Source organism: Pelophylax lessonae, assembly GCF_965119305.1.
Source record: "Pelophylax lessonae genome assembly, chromosome: 12".
NCBI classification, from domain to species: domain Eukaryota; kingdom Metazoa; phylum Chordata; class Amphibia; order Anura; family Ranidae; genus Pelophylax; species Pelophylax lessonae.
The window spans coordinates 136,163,462-136,184,121 of record NC_138779.1 but is presented as its reverse complement, the minus strand read 5'-3'; the positions used below and the strand labels follow the sequence as shown (position 1 = coordinate 136,184,121).

The window sequence follows — 20,660 nt, the reverse complement described above, 5'->3', positions numbered from 1 at the left end:
AACACTTCAACAAATAGAAAAAGATTATAAAAACAGACCTATACTTAAATAATAATATAAATCTATGGTAAAGCTGTTGCTGGGGTGAATAAAAAGTATCTTGCAAATGCGTGACTGCTAAAAGGTGAAAAAAAAAATGCGCTAGAGCTACTAACCAGTGATATCACAAAGCAGCTAGCACAATACCCCAATACATGGCATGCATAACTCTGAAAAACATACAGTGCAGTGCATACAACGTAACATAACATGCAGGTGAAAAAACTAAATATTTATATATCAGTGTAGAATTGTAAATGAAGCAAAAAAAGTCCCTCTGAAAAACCCAATTAAAAAGTCCACTTGTGTATATTAAGAAAATTGTGTGAAGTGGTGACTCACAGCAGGAACCTCCAGGCTTTTCAGAAGCCAGCACAGTGAGTAAAGAGTGGGGGCTTACCAGATTTGAATGACCCTCACAAGGAAAGGTCCCAAAACGCATTATGACAGTCCACAAACAGCCTCTCAGCTGCTCCAGGGGTCCCAACAGGTTGCTTCAATATGTCCCACTTATCAGTATAGGAGTGTGTTGTGAGCGTGCACTAAGCACACAACCTCCCGATGCTGTGAATGCATTTGGGTGATGGATGGGCATTAAAGCCAATCTTTTTTGCTACTGCATACATGCATCATGCACTTGGCAAGAGGTTAAGCTGCACTGTGTTTGAATGTAGTAGCCAGCAAAATAAGAAATACAATGTTATTATTAAAATAGGATTGTAACAAAATACAATATACAATAGTGAAATCACTCCGGCTGCCCAAGAAAGAGTGGGACTCTGAAGAAGCAGAGAAGGGAAATTTAGCAAGGAGAACCAAGAAAATTAGATGCCAATAAACTACTAAGTGCCATAGTAGCCATTTGTGACTATTAGATCAGTTTAGCATGGTAAAAAAAATAAAAAAAAAAAACACAAACTTAAAGTGGAATTAAACGCTCCTATCCTTTACAGCCAAGAAAGCTGGCATCTTAGGGCCCTTTCATACTGATTGGTTTTTCAGTTAAAAAGAAGAAAAATGTATGAACAAAATGCATCCCTTTAAATCCTATGGAACTCATCACATCAGTCAGGTGTATTTCAGTTATGTTTTTGGCTGCTTTCACACTGCTCCACTACAAAAACATAGAATCTTGCGTTTTTTTAACTGAAAAACTGATAAAAAATGATCAGTGTGAAAGGGCCCTAGCATGTACCAAACACGCACCCAAAATGCAGTAAGCAGGACTTTAAAAAACGCAACTGACCGGTGCCAATAGTTCCATAGCAAATAAAGGGATGCTTTAATTTTTCTTCCGCCTTTTTTAATTAAAAAAACTGATCAGTATGAACGGGCACTTTTGGTTTGAAAGTTCAGTTGACTGCTAAGACAACTGAGACAGTTATCATTTATGGTATGCCTTGAATGTAACTGTTTTGGGAAACAGTTAAATCGATGGGTTTAGTCTCACTTTAAATCCAACTTCTGCTGAAATGTCAAACATTTGTATGATAATTAAAAATAAATCATAACTTGCCTTGTTTGCCTGAAGGATGTTTGCATGGAACCAAGCTGGTAATGCGTGTAACCAAAGGTAAGCATAGGAGCGTATGGCATAGGCTGGAGAATATTCCCATGTTTGAAATCCTTTCCCATAAACGAGGTAGTGAGTCTTCATGAAAAAAAAAAGTTATTGCAAAGTTATTAAGATAAACTGAAAGCAACATCCACCCCCCTCCAAATATATGCACCCATTCGTGTTGCTTTGCCGCCCCATCTACCTGCTGCAGGAGTCTACCAGTAACAGCTAGTTTCAGAGATTAGCCTGATAAAAAAGTGTCACTATGTGGTACCCACACTTGACCCGCTTTACTACATGTAGGCCTGAAGGACAAATTTTCACTTGGGGTAGGTCCCATAATACCATATACTCAAAGTCCCATTCCATTGATGGGGAAGAGAGAGGACTATCAAGATGCACAGTGACCTTGCCCTAAAAGTGACAGGGTCTCTTAACTTGTTGCCAACCACCCACTGCAGATTTACGGTGGCAAGGTGGTTCCGCTGCGCAAATCAATGTCCCTGTACTTCGCTCGCGAGCACAGATAAGGGGCGTGCCCAGGTCAATGATTTATAGCCTGGACCTGCTGATCGGTTCTGGCGTATCACAGAACGTCCTGTGCAATGTATACATGTAGTTTCCTGATTTACAGGGGAAAAGATAGCAGTGTGGAGCCCCCCCGACTTCCCAGACTACATAGGGAGCAGCAGCAAGATTGTTTGGGACTTGGTGTCACCCTTATTCGGAAAGGGGTACCATTTATAACTGGACACTTTTTAGTCACCTTTTTGATTCTGGAATTGGCGTATGTGGCACTGTGCGACCTAATCGCCTGGCCTTCCCCCAATGGCTTGTAGATTCTAGACTTAGGGGGAGAGAACCTGTTTGAAGTGTAATAAATTGCTTGCAGAGAAGTGGAAGGACACACAGAATGTTTTTGTTCTGTCTTCCATTAATGCAGATACAACAGTCCAAATTACAATGGCGAATGGTGTTGTTGAGAAGCCCCTCTGTGTGTCCACGAATACAACCTTAACATGGGAGGGGTGGACTTCAACGATCAGATGATGGCGCCGTACTTAACTGCCCGTAAGGCCAGACGCTGGTTCAAAAAAGTGTCTGTATACTTATTCCAAATGGCTCTTTTCAATGCTTATGTGCTATACAAAAGCATGAGGAAGAAGTGGATCCTTCCTAAAATTCCAGGAAGAGATCATTACAGCCCTTCTGTATCCAGAAGGTGCTGTGGCCCAAATACACAATCCAGATGCAGTGAGCCGGCTGCATGAGAGGTATTTTCCGGATGTTCTCCCTGGTGCCTCTACCCAAAGAGCACCCCAAAGAAGAGCTTAGGCCCGTAGAAAGCGCGGATATAGGCGCGACACCCGCTATTTTTGTCCCTTCTGTCCTGGCCTGCATCAGGGAACTGTTTCTGTCGCTAGCACACACTAGTGGAGTATTAGTATAGGGAACAGCATGGCACAGTCAAGGGCACACTTTCACACAGGGTCTATAAAGATGTTAGATGGCTATCGCATTTTAAGAGACCCTAGCCTGGAACCTTTAAAGTTTTTTTTGCAGTTACAAAAAGAGTAAATAAAAAAAAAAGTTAAAAAATAAAAAAAGCCAAAAATAGTTGTTTATCAAGTTAATTTTCCGTTCTTACTGTACTTTATAATATACTGCTATACTGTAATGTTTTACTGTTACGGTTTTTCATTGTTAACCATAGTTTGCTTTGCAGATCCTGCTGTTTTACTGTACTGTAGAGCTGCACAATTCTGGCATAAATGAGAATCACGATTTCTGTGCTAAAGATTCTCTCAGGATTCTCAAAATCTTTTGTATTTTAAAGATACATATATATTTTTTTATTAACCATTTGAAATAAAGTTATGACTATTATTAACCCCCTCCTCTGTCATGTATTACCCCCGGGTACTGCTGGTGGGTACTGCTGGCTGGTGGGTACTGTTGGTGAAGTGTGAGGAGCGGCGCACAGCCAATGCTTCCTGTAGCTCATCTCTCCTTGGTCTCCTCTGACAGGCAGAGTGCATTTGACATCACTCCGCCTATGACAAAACGGAGTCGGAACTACACAGGAAGCATCGGCTCCGTTCTGTCAGCTGAGCTCTGACACAGACAGCCGGGATATCGCCCAGGTGTCAGACAGCTGCAGCTCGCATGCCAGAGACTTGGGATGTCTGGCTATGCATCTTACCCAGACACATATAACACTGAGAATCGTCAAAATTCAGGATTGAGATTGTATGGGGAGGGGGGGGGGGGTGAATCGAGATTGCGATTATCATACGAAAAATCGTGCAGCTCTACTGTACTGTATACTATCATATTGTAATATTGTATTGTTACTGTGTTTTTTGTTAACCATAGTTTGCTTTGCAGATACTGTCATTCTACTGTTTTACTGTACTGTATACTATTCTATTGTAATGTTTTATTGTTACTGTGTTTTGTTACCATTGTTTTTTTGCAGGTACCCCCATTAGCTGCAGCACTGATTTGTTTATCCTGACAGCAACAGTGTTTGCTCTCAGCATATAGGTAAATCAATGATTCCAGTGCTGTAGGAGGTGATTTCACCACCACAGTTTAAAAAAAAAGGGCATATATGGCGAAGCATAAGGGATGGGGTGGACACAGAGGGCGGATCTCCCCCATGTTTCGCCATATATTTAACCCTTTTCTTGGCAGAGATTTCTTCATCCTTATTGATTGATGTGAATGGAGGAATCTGTTTTGTTCTTTTTCTTTGCTCAGCCCACAGGCTGCATGAAAAAAAAAAAAAAAGAACCTTACAATATATGCCCAACAAGGACCAGCAACGTACTGGTGAAAAAAAAAAAAAGAACATTGCATGTATGCCTATCATTAGAAGTAAGGGACTGCTGAGAGGTCTAATGGTGTGCATACCACACATTTTCTGGCAAAGGTTTCTTCATCCACATCGATCAATGTGAATGGAGGAATCTTAAGTTCTCTTTCTTCGTTAAGGCCACAGGCTGCATGAAAAAGAAAAAAAAAAAAAAAAAAAAAAAAAAGAACCTTACAATATATGCCCAACAAGGAGCAGCAACATACTGGTACATCGCTGGACTTTGAGTGGTCATACCGGAATGATGCCTGCAGATTTAAGCTTCATCCTGGTATCGTTTTTTACAGTCGGCTTTCATGTAAAAGCAATCCGAGCGGCTAATGTCCTCCTGCATCAATACTTCCCTTGTTTAACCCAACTACTGTAGAGGAAGTCACTAAAATTGTTTCTAATGCCCCACCTAACTTCCTGCCCTCTGGACCCTGTTCCTTCTCAAATACTATGGTCATCCTCTGCCTCTATCCTACACTCTTTAACTCATATCTTCAACCTCTCCCTCTCCACTGGCATCTTCCCCAACTCTCTAAAACATGTGCTAATCACTCCCATACCAAAGAAAGCCTCACTAGACCCCCACCAATCTTAACAACTTAAGACCCATCTCCTTACTCCCTTTTGCTTCCAAACTCCTTGAACGTTTAGTCTACAACCGCCTGAGCAAGCACCTCATTGAGATTAACCTTCTTGATCCCCTTCAGTCTGGATTTAGCCGGCAGCACTCCACAGAAACATCTCTCCTAAAACTTACAAGTGACTTACTAACCGCTAAAACCAATGGTCACTACTCAGTACTCTTACTCTTGGACCTCTCTGCTGCCTTTGATACTGCTGACCTCCCCTCCTTCTCAAAAAAGTTTGCTCGGTCTCCGTGACTGTGCTCTCCATTGGTTCAAATCTTACCTATCTCACCGCACCTTAAGTGTCACTTACAATTCCACTTACTCCCCTGCAAATCCTCTTACCATTGGAGTCCCCCAAGGTTCTGTCCTTGGACCGCTACTATTCTCAATCTACACCTCCTCCTTGGGTCAGCTAATAGCCTCCCATGGCTTCCACTACCATTTATATGCTGATGACACCCAAATCTAACTCTCCACCCCTCAGCTCACCCCATCAGTCTCCTCCCGCATCACTGATTTACAGAGAGATCAGCCTGTATTTCACACAACTTCCTCAAACTGAATCTATCTAAAACCGAGCTCATAAGATTTCCACCTCCACGTGCCCCTTCCCCTGAATTCCCTGTCAAGATCAATGAAACAACTATCAGTCCTTCCACACATGCCAGGGTGCTAGGGGTAACCCTGGACTCTGCACTGTCCTTTCAGGCTCACATCCAATCCCTGTCCAATCATGCCGACTTAACCTTCGCAACATCGCTAGAATACAACCCTTTTTAACTAACGACACCACCAAGCTTTTAATTCACGCCCTGGTCATCTCTCGACTACTGCAACTCCCTCCTCATTGGATTACCCTTACATAGATTATCCCCCCTTCAGTCCATAATGAATGCTGCTGCAAGACTCATCCACCTTACCAACCGTTCAGTGTCCTCCACCCCTCTGCCAATCCCTTCACTGGTTTCCACTGACCTGACGAATAAAATTCAAAGTGCTAACAATAGTTTACAAAGCCATCCACAACTCTGCCCCCAGCTACATCACTAACCTGATCTCAAAATATCAAACAAGCCGCTCTCTTCGATCCTCCCAAGATCTCCTGCTCTCTAGCTCCCTTGTCACCTCTTCCCATGCTCACCTCCAGGATTTCTCCAGAGCTTCTCCCATTCTTTGGAACTCTCTACCCCAATATGTCTGACTGCCCCCTAATCTATCCATCTTTAGAAGATCCCTGAAAACCCTTCTCTTTAAAGAAGACTATCCGGCTACTAACTAATACACTGTTTCACTTTCTCCATCAGCTCATCCCCCACAGCTATTACCTTTTGTATCAATTGACCCTTCTTTTTAGATTGTAAGCTCTAACGAGCAGGGCCCTCTGATTCCTTTTGTACCAAATTGTATTGTAACTTTAATGTCTGCCTTCATTTTGTTAAGAGCTGCGCAAACTGCTGCCGCTATATAAATCCTGTATAATAATAAATAATCATCTGCTAGACTGCTTCCTCCTCCCGGCGCCTTCAACTGTTTTCTCGGGCTCCCCTGTCCCATCGGGTAACTTGAGACTGCAGCCAGTGTTTCCGTCAGCTGACCATAGAGCTGATCGGAGACCAGAACAGCTCCAATCATCTCTATGGCCTAAGATACCGTAAGCTACGAGCATTTCATGACTTCGGTTTCACCGGATATAAACAGCACCTTTGGGAAATTGGGAAAGCATGTTATCACACCAATCTTGGTGTGGTCAGATGCTTTAAGGGCAGAGGAGAGATCCAGAGTCTAACAGACACCAATTTGTTCAAAAAAGTGTACCTGTCACCACTTATTGTTATCATAGTGAATGTTTACATTCCCAGTGATAACAATAAAAATGATAAAATAAAACAAATGAAAGGGAAGGTGTCAAAAGAAAATAAAGAAAAAAAACAACAACAACAACAATAATAATAATAATAATAATAATAATAATAATTAAAAGCACCCCTGTCGCCCCCGTGTTTGCGCACAAAGGCGAACACAAGCATCGGTCTCGTGTCATATGTAAACAGCAATTGCACCATGCATTTGAGGTATCGTCAGAACGAAGGCAGTGATTCTAGAACTAGACATCTTCTGTAAATCTAAAGTGGCAACCTGTAAAGGCTTTTCAAAATGTACATAGTTTGTCGCAGCTGCATGGGCATGCGCAATTTTAAAGCATGTCATGTTGGGTATCTATGTACTCGTCTTTTATAGGTTAGCAAACAATTGGGCAATATATAATGTATTTGTGCATTAGATTTCAAAAAAGAAAAAAGCTGCAAAGGTTAAGAGACACGACTGCAACTTCCTACAGTTTCTGGCAGATATACGTTTAGTGTGTAACTTCCTACAGTATTTGAGTTTTCATGCATGTTAAAAGGCTTCCCACTGAAATGAATGAAGTAACCAGAACACATCTGCATACCACAATGCACAAGATTTTAGGGGAGAAGCTGTGCAGTGCTGGACAGGACACATAATGAAGATAATAATAAAATGTCCTTCTCCTTGTAAATTTTCCTTTAAACTTCTATATGGAAATCAGCTATAAAATAAATGTGACAGAAGTAGCCCAAGCATGGAGCACTGTATATTCTATACTCACCGGCTCCCAGTAATTGAAGGTTTCATCGCAGTCTGAGATATTGCTGAGAAGAGCTGCACAGAACCTAGCAGATATTAAGCATTTAAATGCGGTAGCTCCTTCTGGCGCCCACACCTGGCCTGCTTTACTACACGTAGACCTAAAAATACAAAAAATAAACAATATATTGGCCCAATTAATTGTAAATTGTACTCAGCTTCACTTTCTGGATAGAAAAAAAAATAGTAAGTTCTTACAATAGCATATTTATAAGTGCAAAGCTAAAGGCTTTCAGACATTAAAACTATGACAACTCAAGACCAAAACTACCAGGGCAAAAAAAAGGAAGTTTAGCCTTTTGCACATGGCAAAGGTTATTAACCCAGTGATAAGGCAAATAAATTATATGCAAGCATTTTACGGATTAAAAACAGAGAGTGGAAACCATATACAGTGTCTCACAAAAGTGAGTACACCCCTCACATTTTTGTAAATATTTTATTATATCTTTTCATGTGAAAATAATGGTGGCCACACAAAATATTGACACTTTGGGCCCAGTTTGGACATGTTTACTTATGGGTGTACTTACTTTTGTTGCCAGTGGTTTAGACATTAATGGCTGTGTGTTGAGTTATTTTGAGGGGACAGCAAATTTACCATGTTATACAAGCTGTACACTTACTACTTTACATTGTAGAAGAGAGTCATTTCTTCAGTGTTGTCACGTGAAAAGATATAATAAACTATTTACAAAAATGTGAGGGGTGTACTCACTTTTGTGAGATACTGTATAAACAAATCGGGGGTGGGGGGAAATTCATAATAAATGAATTTAAAAGCTGAACTCCTGGAATTCAGCCACTTTGTAAAATGTGCTGGATTACTATGGGTTCCGTCCATTAAGGTGCATGTTGCCTCGTGTACTTATCTCTTTACACAGTTAAGATTTTTATGGAGCACGGGAGCATAGCTATGGTTATGTCAATGTTATATGCCAATATGTCCGAAAGTATATCACACAATGACATATTCAGGTACCTCTATCATAGGTCTTTCTTACAGTAATTTCATGTATACTATATGTACTTTACTTATCGGCAAACGTTTTTTCATACTTGCCTTTTCTGATTTACATATGTTCCTTGTCAAATTGTACTCTTTGCAAGTTGTAATCTAACAACATATTGTTAACTCTTTCTAAAATCACAATAAAATCCTTGAAAAAGAAAAAAAAAATGAACAGCTTTAAAATAAAACTGATAACTTTTAGGCTTCATTCACCCATGCGAGGGCCATGTTTGCCCACACGGTATGCACGGGGGTTTCGTGCATTCCTGTGCAGACAGAACCATGCATGTCAATTGGGAAGCAGTGGCTGCACAAGCACAGCTGCTGCTTTTAATTTGACATCTGTGTGGGTTCGGGTACATGGTACCAATCGCAGACAGTCTGTATTTGAGACTGTGCACCTGCTTTGATGCCAAATTAGGAGCAGTGGCTGTATCCTTGCACCTGCCACATCCTAACTGCCTGGGGATGCACAGAACTAAAAAAGCAGCCCATGTAAAGATCAGTTAAAGCTGGACACCGGGCATATATTGTTCATGAAATTTGTTATCCATCTTCTGGTAATTCTCTGCGATTTACCTTTTGTAAGACTGGTGGCTATCATGCCTTGATTTCCCCTGGCCACCAGCCTTGTCACCTCCCAGCTGTAGTCATTTACAGCGAGCAGTGATGCTGTTATGTCCCTACTTTCTTTAGTGGGGGGACTGGAAATCCTTAGAATGACAGCCAGGAGACTACTGGGGAGCATGAATTGTAGTAGAAGAGGGTGAGTACATTTAAGGCTCAATGTACCCACCCACATTCACTACAGTTACCTGTGCTTGATGGGAACTGTAGTTTCTGATCAGTGTATTTTGATCAAAGCCTGCGGGAGAAATCTGGCCCACCAGGCCATTCTATGTGGCCCTCGCACCTCTCCTGCTACACACCACCTCATCTCCACCCCCCCACCTTGTCTCAGCAGCAGAAGAGGACAGAACTCCTCTGCCAGAGCCCGCACTTCTCTGTGGCAGCTGCGGAGAGGATCATCTTTGCCCCGTCTCGGCAGTTGGCAGCAGAGAGGAAGATAGAACTGCTCGTACAGATCCTGCGCCTCTCTGTGCAGCTGCAGCACCCCCTTGTCTCTGCCTCCTCTGGTTTCTGCATTCAGCAAACTCCAGCAACTGACTCCAGTTCTCCTCTGGTCCTTCTCCAGACCCTGCACTTTCTGCTTCCCAGCTCTTCCCCCCGTCTCTTTCCTAGACGCAGCACAAGGTAAGGGTGGTGCACTGTGAGGTAAAGGGGGGGGGGGGTCTTGACTTCTGATGGTTGGGGGGGGGGGTTCCTTGACATCTGATGTAAGGGGGGTGGGGTGCTCTGAACATCTGGTTATAATATAAGAATAATGTAATTCTTTGCCAAATAAAAGGAGGGTTGCACACCGCTGATATCATCCACATGCCACAGGCTGTATATAGATCAGAACACAGTTATTTGTTTTGCCATAGTTCTGCCTGTCTCAACTGGTACTAAAAAGTTAAAGTGGTTGTTAACCCACATTGTTAAGTTTATAATCTTTTTTTTCTTCCTTATGCTAGGTGCTCCTCTCACTGTTTTTAAAAAAAAAATGCTGGCTTTACCCAATTTCAGAGCACGTCACGTGTCCCGCTGCCTCTCTCCACCTGACAGCTGCAGCGGGAGGGGCAGAGATTCCCCTCCTGACGCCAGTCGAGAGAGTCGGCCTAGCGGCACTCTGAAATCGGGTAAGGCCAGCATTTTTTTTTTTTTATAAAACAAAAACACAGTGACAGGAGCACCTAGCCTTTAGGGAGGAAAAAAAAAAAAGGATTATATAAAGATACTAAAATGTTTTTCAGCAGCTGGAGGGGAGGGGGCAGGCACCTGACACAGGAGCAGAAATGTGGAAGGGGAGGAGGACAGGAGAGCTGCGGCTGACGGCTGACGAAGGCACGTACACTAACCACGGTGTCAGGGCTCAGCAGCCATGATAAACCGTGGTCAGTGTACAGGGGGAGGGTAGAAACTGGCAGGATCAGCCAGGTATTTCAGGTGTTACAGGGGGCCAAATTACACAGCACAAGCACTGTGCTGTATAACATGTTTTAAAGGAACAGGATCTTTATTTTTTTTGGGGTAACAAACGCTTTAATGTAATTAACAATGTAATGTAACAGTGCTTGGTAAAATTTGTCTGCTGCAGTACAGAGCAAAGCCGCTGCTTCATGTGTATGGCTCCTCCATTCACAGGCGGAGTGCATCTGATATCACTCCGCCTGTGAGCCAGACCTATACAGGAAGTAGCGGCTTCCATCCCATACTACTACTACACCAAGTAAGGAATGGCTGAGCCGGGACTCAGCAAAACCGGATCGGCTAATTTTACCGATCCCCTATCCAGCTATTGTGGCAGTATTGCCGCCGATATCCGATCCTAATATCGGATCGATGCATCCCTAGTCCATATTGACATGATATCATCCAGTTACTACAGATTTGTTGGCTGCACATCCATGATGCGATTGCCCTGTTCCACATCCCAAAGGAGCGCTATTGGATTGAGATATAGTGACTGTGGAGGCCGGCCATTGGAGTACAGTGACCTCATTGTCATGTTCAAAAAAAATAGTTTTGAGATGATTTGAGTTTTGTGACATGCTGCATTATCCTGCTGGAAGGAGCCATCAGAAGATTGGTTACACTCTAATCATAAAGTGATAAACATGGTCAGTAACAATACTCTGGTAGGCCATGGCTCAAATGGTACTAAGGGGTCCAAAAAATATATATCCCCTGCACCAACACACCACCACCAGCCTGAACTGTTGATACATGGCAGGATGGATCCATGCTTTCATGTGGTTTACTCCAAACTCTGACCCTACCATCTGAACGTCACAGCTGAAATCTCAACTCAGGCAACATTTTTCCAATCTTCCATTGTCCTATTTTGGTGAGCCTGTGTAAGTTGTTGCCTCAGTTTTCAGTTCTTAGCTGTCAGGAGTGGCACCCGGTGTGGTCTTCTGCTGTGGTAGCCCATCTACTTCAAGGTTTGATGTATTGAGCGTTCAGAGATGCTATTCTGCATACCTTGGTTGTAACGAGCGGTTATTTGAGATACTGTTGACGATCATCTCGAACCAGTCTGCACATTCTCCTCTGACATCAACAAGGCATTTTCGTCCACACAACTGCCACTCACTGGATATTTTCTCTTTTTTTGGACCACCCTCTGTAAACCCTAGAGATGGTTGTGCATGAAAATCCCAGGAAATCAGCAGTTTTTGAAACACTCAGGCCAGCCTGTCTGGCACCAACAACCATGTCACGTTCAAAGTCACTTAAATCCCCTTTCTGATGCTTGGTTTGAACTTCAGCAAGTCATTTTCACCAGAGCTACATGCCTAAATGCATTGAGTTGCTGCCATGTGATTGGCTGATTAGCAATTTGCGTAACCAAACAATTGAACAGGTGCACCTAATAAAGTGTCAGGTGAGTGAATAAAACTTGTCTGAGCTGCCAGGAAAAAAAGGGGGTGGAGAGCTGAAATGACACACTGCAGTGCTCAGTAAAGGAGAGCTCTGAGAATTGATTGGAGGGAAGACACACAAACACCTTCACACAGCACACAGGGACAGAACTGGGGCTATCAGCTGGAGCTCCCTCCCGTCACCATTTTTATCTTGGTGTCAGGAAAACATGTCAGAAGCAATTTATGCTGATCGTAGAGGATTGAAGCAGCAGACAGAAATGACACAGTGCTCTGGACTGAGGCAAGTACACATTATAGAGGCATAGGCTTTGTTCATATTACATGTCTTTCAGTTCAGTGTTAACAACCACTTTAAGCCCCGGTTCACACTGAGGCGACCTGTGAGGCGACCTGGTCACCTCCCATAGGGAAGCTGCGGACCCGTTCTAATAGGAGCGACACAAGTCGCTCCGACTTAGAAAAAGGGTCCGGAGCTTCTTTGGGGCGACCAGGAGGCGACCGCCATAGACTTCAATGTTATGAAGACCTTGGAGGTCGCGGTGCGAAGTAGCGTCGCCCCGATGTGAACGGGGCCTAAGTTACTACCAAAACCAGCAATAGTCAAATACAGAGCAGAGTTGCACGTTAAAAAAAAAAAAAATGCAAACTTGCTTAAGTTGCTTTACCCCTCCCCCCTCACGGTCTTAAAACGGCATGTCCTCGATTCTTACAAAACTGTTCTCTGCTCACTCACATCTGTCTAAAAAAAAAAAAAAATAATAATAATAATAATATAAAGAGCCTCTCAAATGTTTATCAACATTGTTAAGGCTGCGAGATAACTATAAACACACAATGTTTTACAATGTATTATTTTATTCTTTTAGGCTCCGTTCACATGTAGGCGTTTTGGGGCGTTTTTGGGGCGTTTTTCTGCTCTAGGATCAGCTCTCAAAACGCCCAACAAGACAAATCCTATTCATTTCAATGGCCCCTGTTCACATCTGAGCGTTTTGAGGCTGTATACAAAACGCCCAACGCTCAAAAAAGTACATGAGCTTCTTTTTGGGCAGATTACAGGCGTTTTCCATTGATCTCTATTCAATCTAAAAACGCCTGCACAAAAATCGCGGTAAAAATCGTGGTAAAAAACGCGCGAAAAACGCTACGCTCAGGTGTGAATGTAGCCTTAGATCAATGGAATGAACGTCCGTCTGTGAGGGCAGTTAAACCTCTTAACCTCCCTGGCGGTATGATTCTGTCAGGAATTCTGTTCCAAAAGCGGTACAATTCTTTTCATGGAAATTTGGCGTTATGTATTATAGGCCTACAATTCTTAGTAATTACTGACTTAAACCTGACCAAAACAAGACTCTAGTAGACATCCCAGATGTGATAAATTTGAAACACAAACAAGTGAATTATAATCGAATCAATAATATTATTTTATTATTTAATATATAATAAAATTATATTATTGATTAGATTATAATTCATGCGCTATATATTATATATGTGTGTGTGTGTGTGTGTGTGTGTGTGTGTGTGTGTGTGTGTGTGTGTGTGTGTGTGTGTGTGTGTGTGTGTGTGTGTGTGTGTGTGTGTGTGTGTGTATATATATATATAACGCATGAATTATAATCGAATCAATAATATAATTTTATATATATATATATATATATATATATATATATATATATATGTGTGTGTGTGTATATAGGTATATATATATATATATATATATATATATATATATATAATATAAAATGCGTTATGTGTTTTGTGCAACGTTTTTTTTTTTTTTTTTTGAATTTCCCTCCCTAGTTCCGCTCCCATGCAGCATTGCTGCTGCAGGGAACGGAACTAGGAAGTCCTCCTACCGACAGACGAGCGGCGGAGTTCTCGCTGGCGGTCACAGCAATGAGAGCTCATCGCTGGATCGCCAGGATAAGGTAAGAGAAGCTCCGCTGTCTGCACGCTCTGCCCATTGACCCCGAGCGTGACTCGGGGATACCGCTAATAGCAGAAAATTCCTACCCCGAGTCACGCTCGGGTTTACCGCTAAGGCGGTTAAAGACTAAGCCTATTTCTGACACTTGCTGCTTACAACTTAAAACAGTATTTTTTGCTAGAAATTTACTTAGATACAGCAAACATTATATATATATATATATATATATATATATATATATATACAGTGGGTACGGAAAGTATTCAGACCCCCTTAAATTTTTCACTCTTTGTTATATTGCAGCCATTTGCTAAAATCATTTAAGTTCATTCTTCTTCCTCATGAATGTACACATAGCACCCCATACTGACAGAAAAACACAGAATTGTTGACATTGTTGCAGATTTATTAAAAAAGAAAAACTGAAATATCACATGGTCCTAAGTATTCAGACCCTTTGCTGTGACACTCATATATTTAACTCAGGTGCTTTCCATTTCTTCTGATCATCCTTGAGATGGTTCTACACCTTCATTTGAGTCCAGCTGTGTTTGATTATACTGATTGGACTTGATTAGGAAAGCCACACACCTGTCTATATAAGACCTTTCAGATCACAATGCATGTCAGAGCAAATGAGAATCGTGAGGTCAAAGGAACTGCCTGAAGAGCTCAGAGACAGAATTGTGGCAAGGCACAGATCTGGCCAAGGTTACAAAAAGATTTCTGCTGCACTTAAGGTTCCTAAGAGCACAGTGGCCTCCATAATCCTCAAATGGAAGATGTTTGGGACGACCAGAACCCTTCCTAGAGCTGGCCGTCCGGCCAAACTGAGCTATCGGGGGAGAAGAGCCTTGGTGAGAGAGGTAAAGAAGAACCCAAAGATCACTGTGGCTGAGCTCCAGAGATGCAGTCAGAAGATGGGAGAAAGTTGTAGAAAGTCAACCATCACTGCAGCCCTCCACCAGTCGGGGCTTTATGGCAAGACACCTGAAGGACTCCAAGATGGTGAGAAATAAGATTCTCTGGTCTGATGAGACCAAAATAGAACTTTTTGGCCTTAATTCTAAGCGGTATGTGTGGAGAAAACCAGGCACTGCTCATCACCTGTCCAATACAGTCCCAACATCATGCTGTGGGGGTGTTTTTCAGCTGCAGGGACAGGACGACTGGTTGCAATCGAGGGAAAGATGAATGCGGCCAAGTACAGGGATATCCTGGACAAAAACCTTCTCCAGAGTGCTCTGGACCTCAGACTGGGCCGAAGGTTTACCTTCCAACAAGACAATGACCCTAAGCACACAGCTAAAATAACGAAGGAGTGGCTTCACAACAACTCCGTGACTGTTCTTGAATGGCCCAGCCAGAGCCCTGACTTAAACCCAATTGAGCATCTCTGGAGAGACCTAAAAATGGCTGTCCACCAACGTTTACCATCCAACCTGACAGAACTGGAGAGGATCTGCAAGGAGGAATGGCAGAGGATCCCCAAATCCAGGTGTGAAAGACTTGTTGCATCTTTCCCAAAAAGACTCCTGGCTGTATTAGATCAAAAGGGGGCTTCTACTAAATACTGAGCAAAGGGTCTGAATACTTAGGACCATGTGATATTTCAGTTTTTCTTTTTTAATAAATCTGCAACAATGTCAACAATTCTGTGTTTTTCTGTCAGTATGGGGAGCTATGTGTACATTCATGAGGAAGAAGAATGAACTTAAATGATTTTAGCAAATGGCTGCAATATAACAAAGAGTGAAAAATTTAAGGGGGTCTGAATACTTTCCGTACCCACTGTGTATATATATATATATGCAGAGACCCTTGAGAGTAAAATGGCGATCGTTGCAATCTTTATGTCACAATGTATTTGCGCCAAATTCTTTCAAACGCAATTTTTTGGGGAAAAATACAAACAAGTAAACAGTAAAAAGTTAGCCCAATTTTTTTTGTATAATGTAAAAGATGATGTTACGCCGAGAATCGTGACCTTTATTCTAAGCAAATAAATTATGATTTTCATTTTACCCAGAATCCTGCAGCTCTAATATAGAGGCAATTATTTAATATGGTAAAGAGTAGAAACATTTATATAGTCTTCCATATATATGTAAAGTATGTGTATGCTCGTGTGAATGAGCCCCTAAATGTTGTACATTTATGGAGGCTATACATGTGCAAACACAAGCACATGGACCATTTGATGCGTTTTCTTTTTTTACACAGGATCCTTCTGGCAGCCAGATCCTGTGTAGATGATCCGTAATATCATTATGGCCATGTGCATGTACCCTTACACCTCATGCAGATGGCCACATGACAAACTTTAAAGTGTTACTAAATCCACAACAGTAAAATCAGTCTGTATATGCAGTAAAGCATGCCTGTTATACTCACTGTGGAACCTAAGGGGTTAATCATCTACATTGTGTAAAAAGGCTGTTTGATCCTGTCTTCTCTGATCCTCCCCTTCTTCCACAGTCCCCAATCCATCTGCTGATCGTACAGAGCCTTGGGGGTAGAGATGGGCTCAGGTATGTTTGGGATCCCGCCAGGAAGCCGACACTGCACACTGCTAATCACAGGCAGTGAGACAGTTCCTGTTCTGTGCAGCTGCAGACCGTGAACTGTCTCACTGCCTGTGATAAGCGGTGTGTAGTGTTGATTTCCTGGTGGGATCGGGCATGTGGGTTGGGATTAGGAGGATCCTGAACACACCTGAGGCCACCTCTAATTATGTGTATTGCTAGAGGTTTTTTTGGGAGGGTGCATGTGATCAGCACAGAGCCAATAAGCACTGTCCAGATAGAGGGTCAGGGGTACTGCAGCCTCAAAGGACAGTCAGAGGAGAATGAAAACTCCTCATACAAGCTTTAACCAGGCACTGATAGAAGTCACAAGACTGCTATATACTGCTGATGAGGAAAGGTATTTAGCCGTTTATATTTACTAAAATAATTGCATTTCCATGTTCTGTGGGAGACCAGATATAGTGACTTGGGTTTAGTAACACTTAAAGTTTATTTCCCCACCCACTAGCCACAGCTACTGCGTAGAGCGGCTCATAGAAATCAATTACACGATGCGGCAGTAGACGGGTACACACCGGTACTTATGTAAATGCACACATGCAAAAAGGCTGTCTACCTCCAGGGTTGTACAACTCTGCACACACAGATACTACTTTCAGGGTTGTACATCTCTGCACACACAGAGGTACTACTTCCAGGGTTGTACATCTCTGCACACACAGATACTACTTCCAGGGTTGTACATCTCTGCACACACAGGTACTACTTCCAGGGTTGTTTATCTCTGCACACACAGATACTACTTCCAGGGTTGTACATCTCTGCACACACAGGTACTACTTCCAGGGTTGTACATCTCTGCACACACAGGTACTACTTCCAGGGTTGTACATCTCTGCACACACAGGTACTACTTCCAGGGTTGTACATCTCTGCACACACAGGTACTACTTCCAGGGTTGTACATCTCTGCACACACAGGTACTACTTCCAGGGTTGTACATCTCTGTACACACAGATACTACTTCCTGGGTTGTTTATCTCTGTACACACAGGTACTACTTCCAGGGTTGTTTATGTGTGCACACACTGCGTACAGACGCATCTTGCAAACAATGTCTATGGCCTGCTGTGGCTCCTGATCGGGGAAATACTCCTGAACTTTACATCATATGGCCATCTGTGTGCGTCTGAGGCCACTTGTACTGTCATGGCAGCAGGTGTTGTGGAGATATCTTCCAATGGGGAAAACCGTCTAAAAAGAGGCAGTTTCTTCATACTTCCTGTTGTGTCTCTAAGACAGGAAGTGAAGAAAAATCTCCTCAACAAGACACAGCCAGCAGAAAAGATAAGCTGGCATGGACTTTAACCCTTCTTTTTCTAAAACTAGAAAGCAAAGTCCAGGCTATGGACACACTTTAAGCCCCTGAAACACAAAAATAGAAGGATGGAACTAGAATAAATGAATGAATGAATAGCAGAAGATGAGAGTTGTAGTGTTTCCAGTGTCAGTATAAAAAAAAAAAGCTCACTCTAAACCATTTCTACTATCAATATAATAATCATGGGGTACACCCCTCCCCCATTCATGTATGTGAGGCGCCCCATTACTGTACACACACACATGTGCACTCCATCTCTACTTGTATTCTATGTATAGAGAAGCAGAGAACCGCCATTCCCACAGCAAGCATGCGTGTCATACAAAAAGCTGCCCTCACTCGGCTCGGTGCTCGGACAGCCGGCTTTCTTCTCTTTGCTTTCCGCTATTATCCTCCCTTTCACCACCACCGGTTCCTTTGCTCCGCTGCCGAGCCCCCTTTGACGCCATTACTGTCGTGGGCAACAGAACTCACTTCCGGGTGACAGGACTCCTTGGAAAGCACCTGGCCTCCATGTTTCCTTCTGGCAGAACAGCGCATGCGCGTGACGCTGGAGTTTTCTCTGACGTGGTAAAGCTGAAGTGCTGAACAGCTTTGTGACAGAAGTCAGAGCTGATTTTATTAGATTATCACTGAAGAAAAAACAATGAAAGAAATAAAGGCTTACAGTTTCACTCCATGGAAAGAAATCTCACCTATACAAAAATGTTCTGTATTATTGAAATGTTTTTTAACCACTTGACCTCCGGAAGGTTTTACCCCTTAACCACTTCTTGACCAGAAGACTTTCCCCCTTAATGGCCAGGCCATTTTTTTGCGATTCGGCACTGCATTACTTGAGCTGACAATTGCGCGGTCGTGCGATGCTGTACCTAAATAAAATTGATGTCCTTTCTTTCCCACAAATAGAACTTTCTTTTGGTGGTATTTGATCACCCGTGCGATTCTTATTTTTTGCGCTGTAAACCAAAAAAAAAAACAATTCTGAAAAAAAATATATATATTTTTCACTTTCTGCTATATAACATTCCCAATAAAAAAAAAAATCAAATATTTTTCATCATTTTAGGCCAATTTGTGTTTTGCTTCATATTTTTGTTAAAAAAAAATCCCAATAAGCGTATTTTGATCGGTTTGCGCAAAAGGTATGGCGTCTACAAACTAGGGGAAAGATTTATGTCATTTTTATTTTTTTACTAGTAATGGCGGCAATCAGCAATTTTTTGCGGGACTGCGACATTGCGGCAGACAGATCGGACCCCTAAGTTCACATTTGTGCGATGCGGGAAGGCTGCGAATATACAGCGTGTTCCCACATCGCATCCGCACCCCTGGCAGTTCACACTGCCATATGCGATACGCTGGGGGTGTCACTCAAAAGTTAACGACACCCCCCAGATCAGATCGCATATCGCAGTGCGATCTGTAGGTTCGCACAGAATCAGATCTCACTAGTGTGAACCACCATGCGATCTGATTCTGCTGAGGACCAAAAAAAGGGTCCTGTGCCTCTTTTAGTGTGATTGTGGTACAAATTCAGCCATACAAACTGTATAACGCACAGAGATCGCATGTCATTTTAGGAGCAGTGCGCTCCGAATTACATGTGATCCCTGTCATCGCACTTATGTGAACCGGCACTAACTGACATTTTTTACACTTTTGGGGGGACCAGTGACATTACTACAGTAATCAGTGCTAAAAAAATATGCACTGTTCCTGTAATAATGACACTGGCAGGGAAGGGGTTAACCCTGGGGCAATCAAAAGGCTAAATATGAGCCTAGGGGGTGCTTTCTAACTGTGAGGGGGGTGGGCCTGTGAAATGAACACAGAGACCTGTGTTCCTAAATAGGAGGATCACGGGCTCTGTGTTGATAGCTGAGAGGACAATGGTCTACTGGAGTGCCGTTCTCTCTTCACGGGAAGCGATCGCGGCGGCCAGCCCCGTGGATCGGCTTCCGCGCCAGCGAGCGGGCGCGCACCCCCAGGATCGCTCCCGCGAACCGCTGTACAGGTATGGCAATGTGCAGGAAACCTGTCGACCTTCCATTATACGGCGGCTAGTTGGCAAGTGGTAAATGACGAGAGCATTTTTTTGCTATTTGGCACTGCGCTACATTAGCTGGTAATTGCTCAGTCATGCAACACTGTACATAAATTACATTTATTTCCTTTGTTCATATAAATAGAGCTTTCTTTTGATGGTATTTAACCAGTTCCGGACCGCCCGCCACAGTTTTACTGCGGCAGGCAGCCCCTCCTGCGCAAACTGATGTAGTCCTGGTGCTAGGGGGCGAATGCGCGCTGCCACTAGGCAGCGGGGATGCCGATGCACACCGATTGCCGCCGGCCACCCGCGATCGTTCCCCGCTGAGAGAGGATGGGCAGCTGTTGTAAACACAGCTGACCGTTCTTCTCCCTGGACTGGTCACAGAGCGCCTGTGATCCTTCTACATAGGATCACCTGTCTCTATGGTCTTTTCACAAGCCCCTCCCCCCACAGTTAGTAAACACTCCCCTAGGCTTACATTTAACCTTTTGATCACCCACTA

At 43.0% G+C, this 20,660-nt stretch overlaps 1 protein-coding gene across 2 annotated transcripts in view; it reads right to left on the bottom strand.

Annotated features, from left to right (window-relative positions):
* ALG9 (ALG9 alpha-1,2-mannosyltransferase) overlaps positions 1–18,625 on the bottom strand; it is a 297,275-nt gene extending 278,650 nt beyond the window's left edge. For both annotated transcript variants that reach the window (XM_082274210.1, XM_082274211.1), the window contains exons 1-3: positions 18,445–18,625; positions 7,725–7,863; positions 1,556–1,690 (exon numbers count right to left, since the gene is read on the bottom strand). In XM_082274210.1, the coding sequence (XP_082130336.1) occupies positions 1,556–1,690; positions 7,725–7,863; positions 18,445–18,554 (384 nt within the window). In that variant the 5' untranslated portion in view covers positions 18,555–18,625. The remainder of the gene's footprint in view (positions 1–1,555; positions 1,691–7,724; positions 7,864–18,444) is intronic.
* Positions 18,626–20,660: the final 2,035 nt, after the last annotated feature.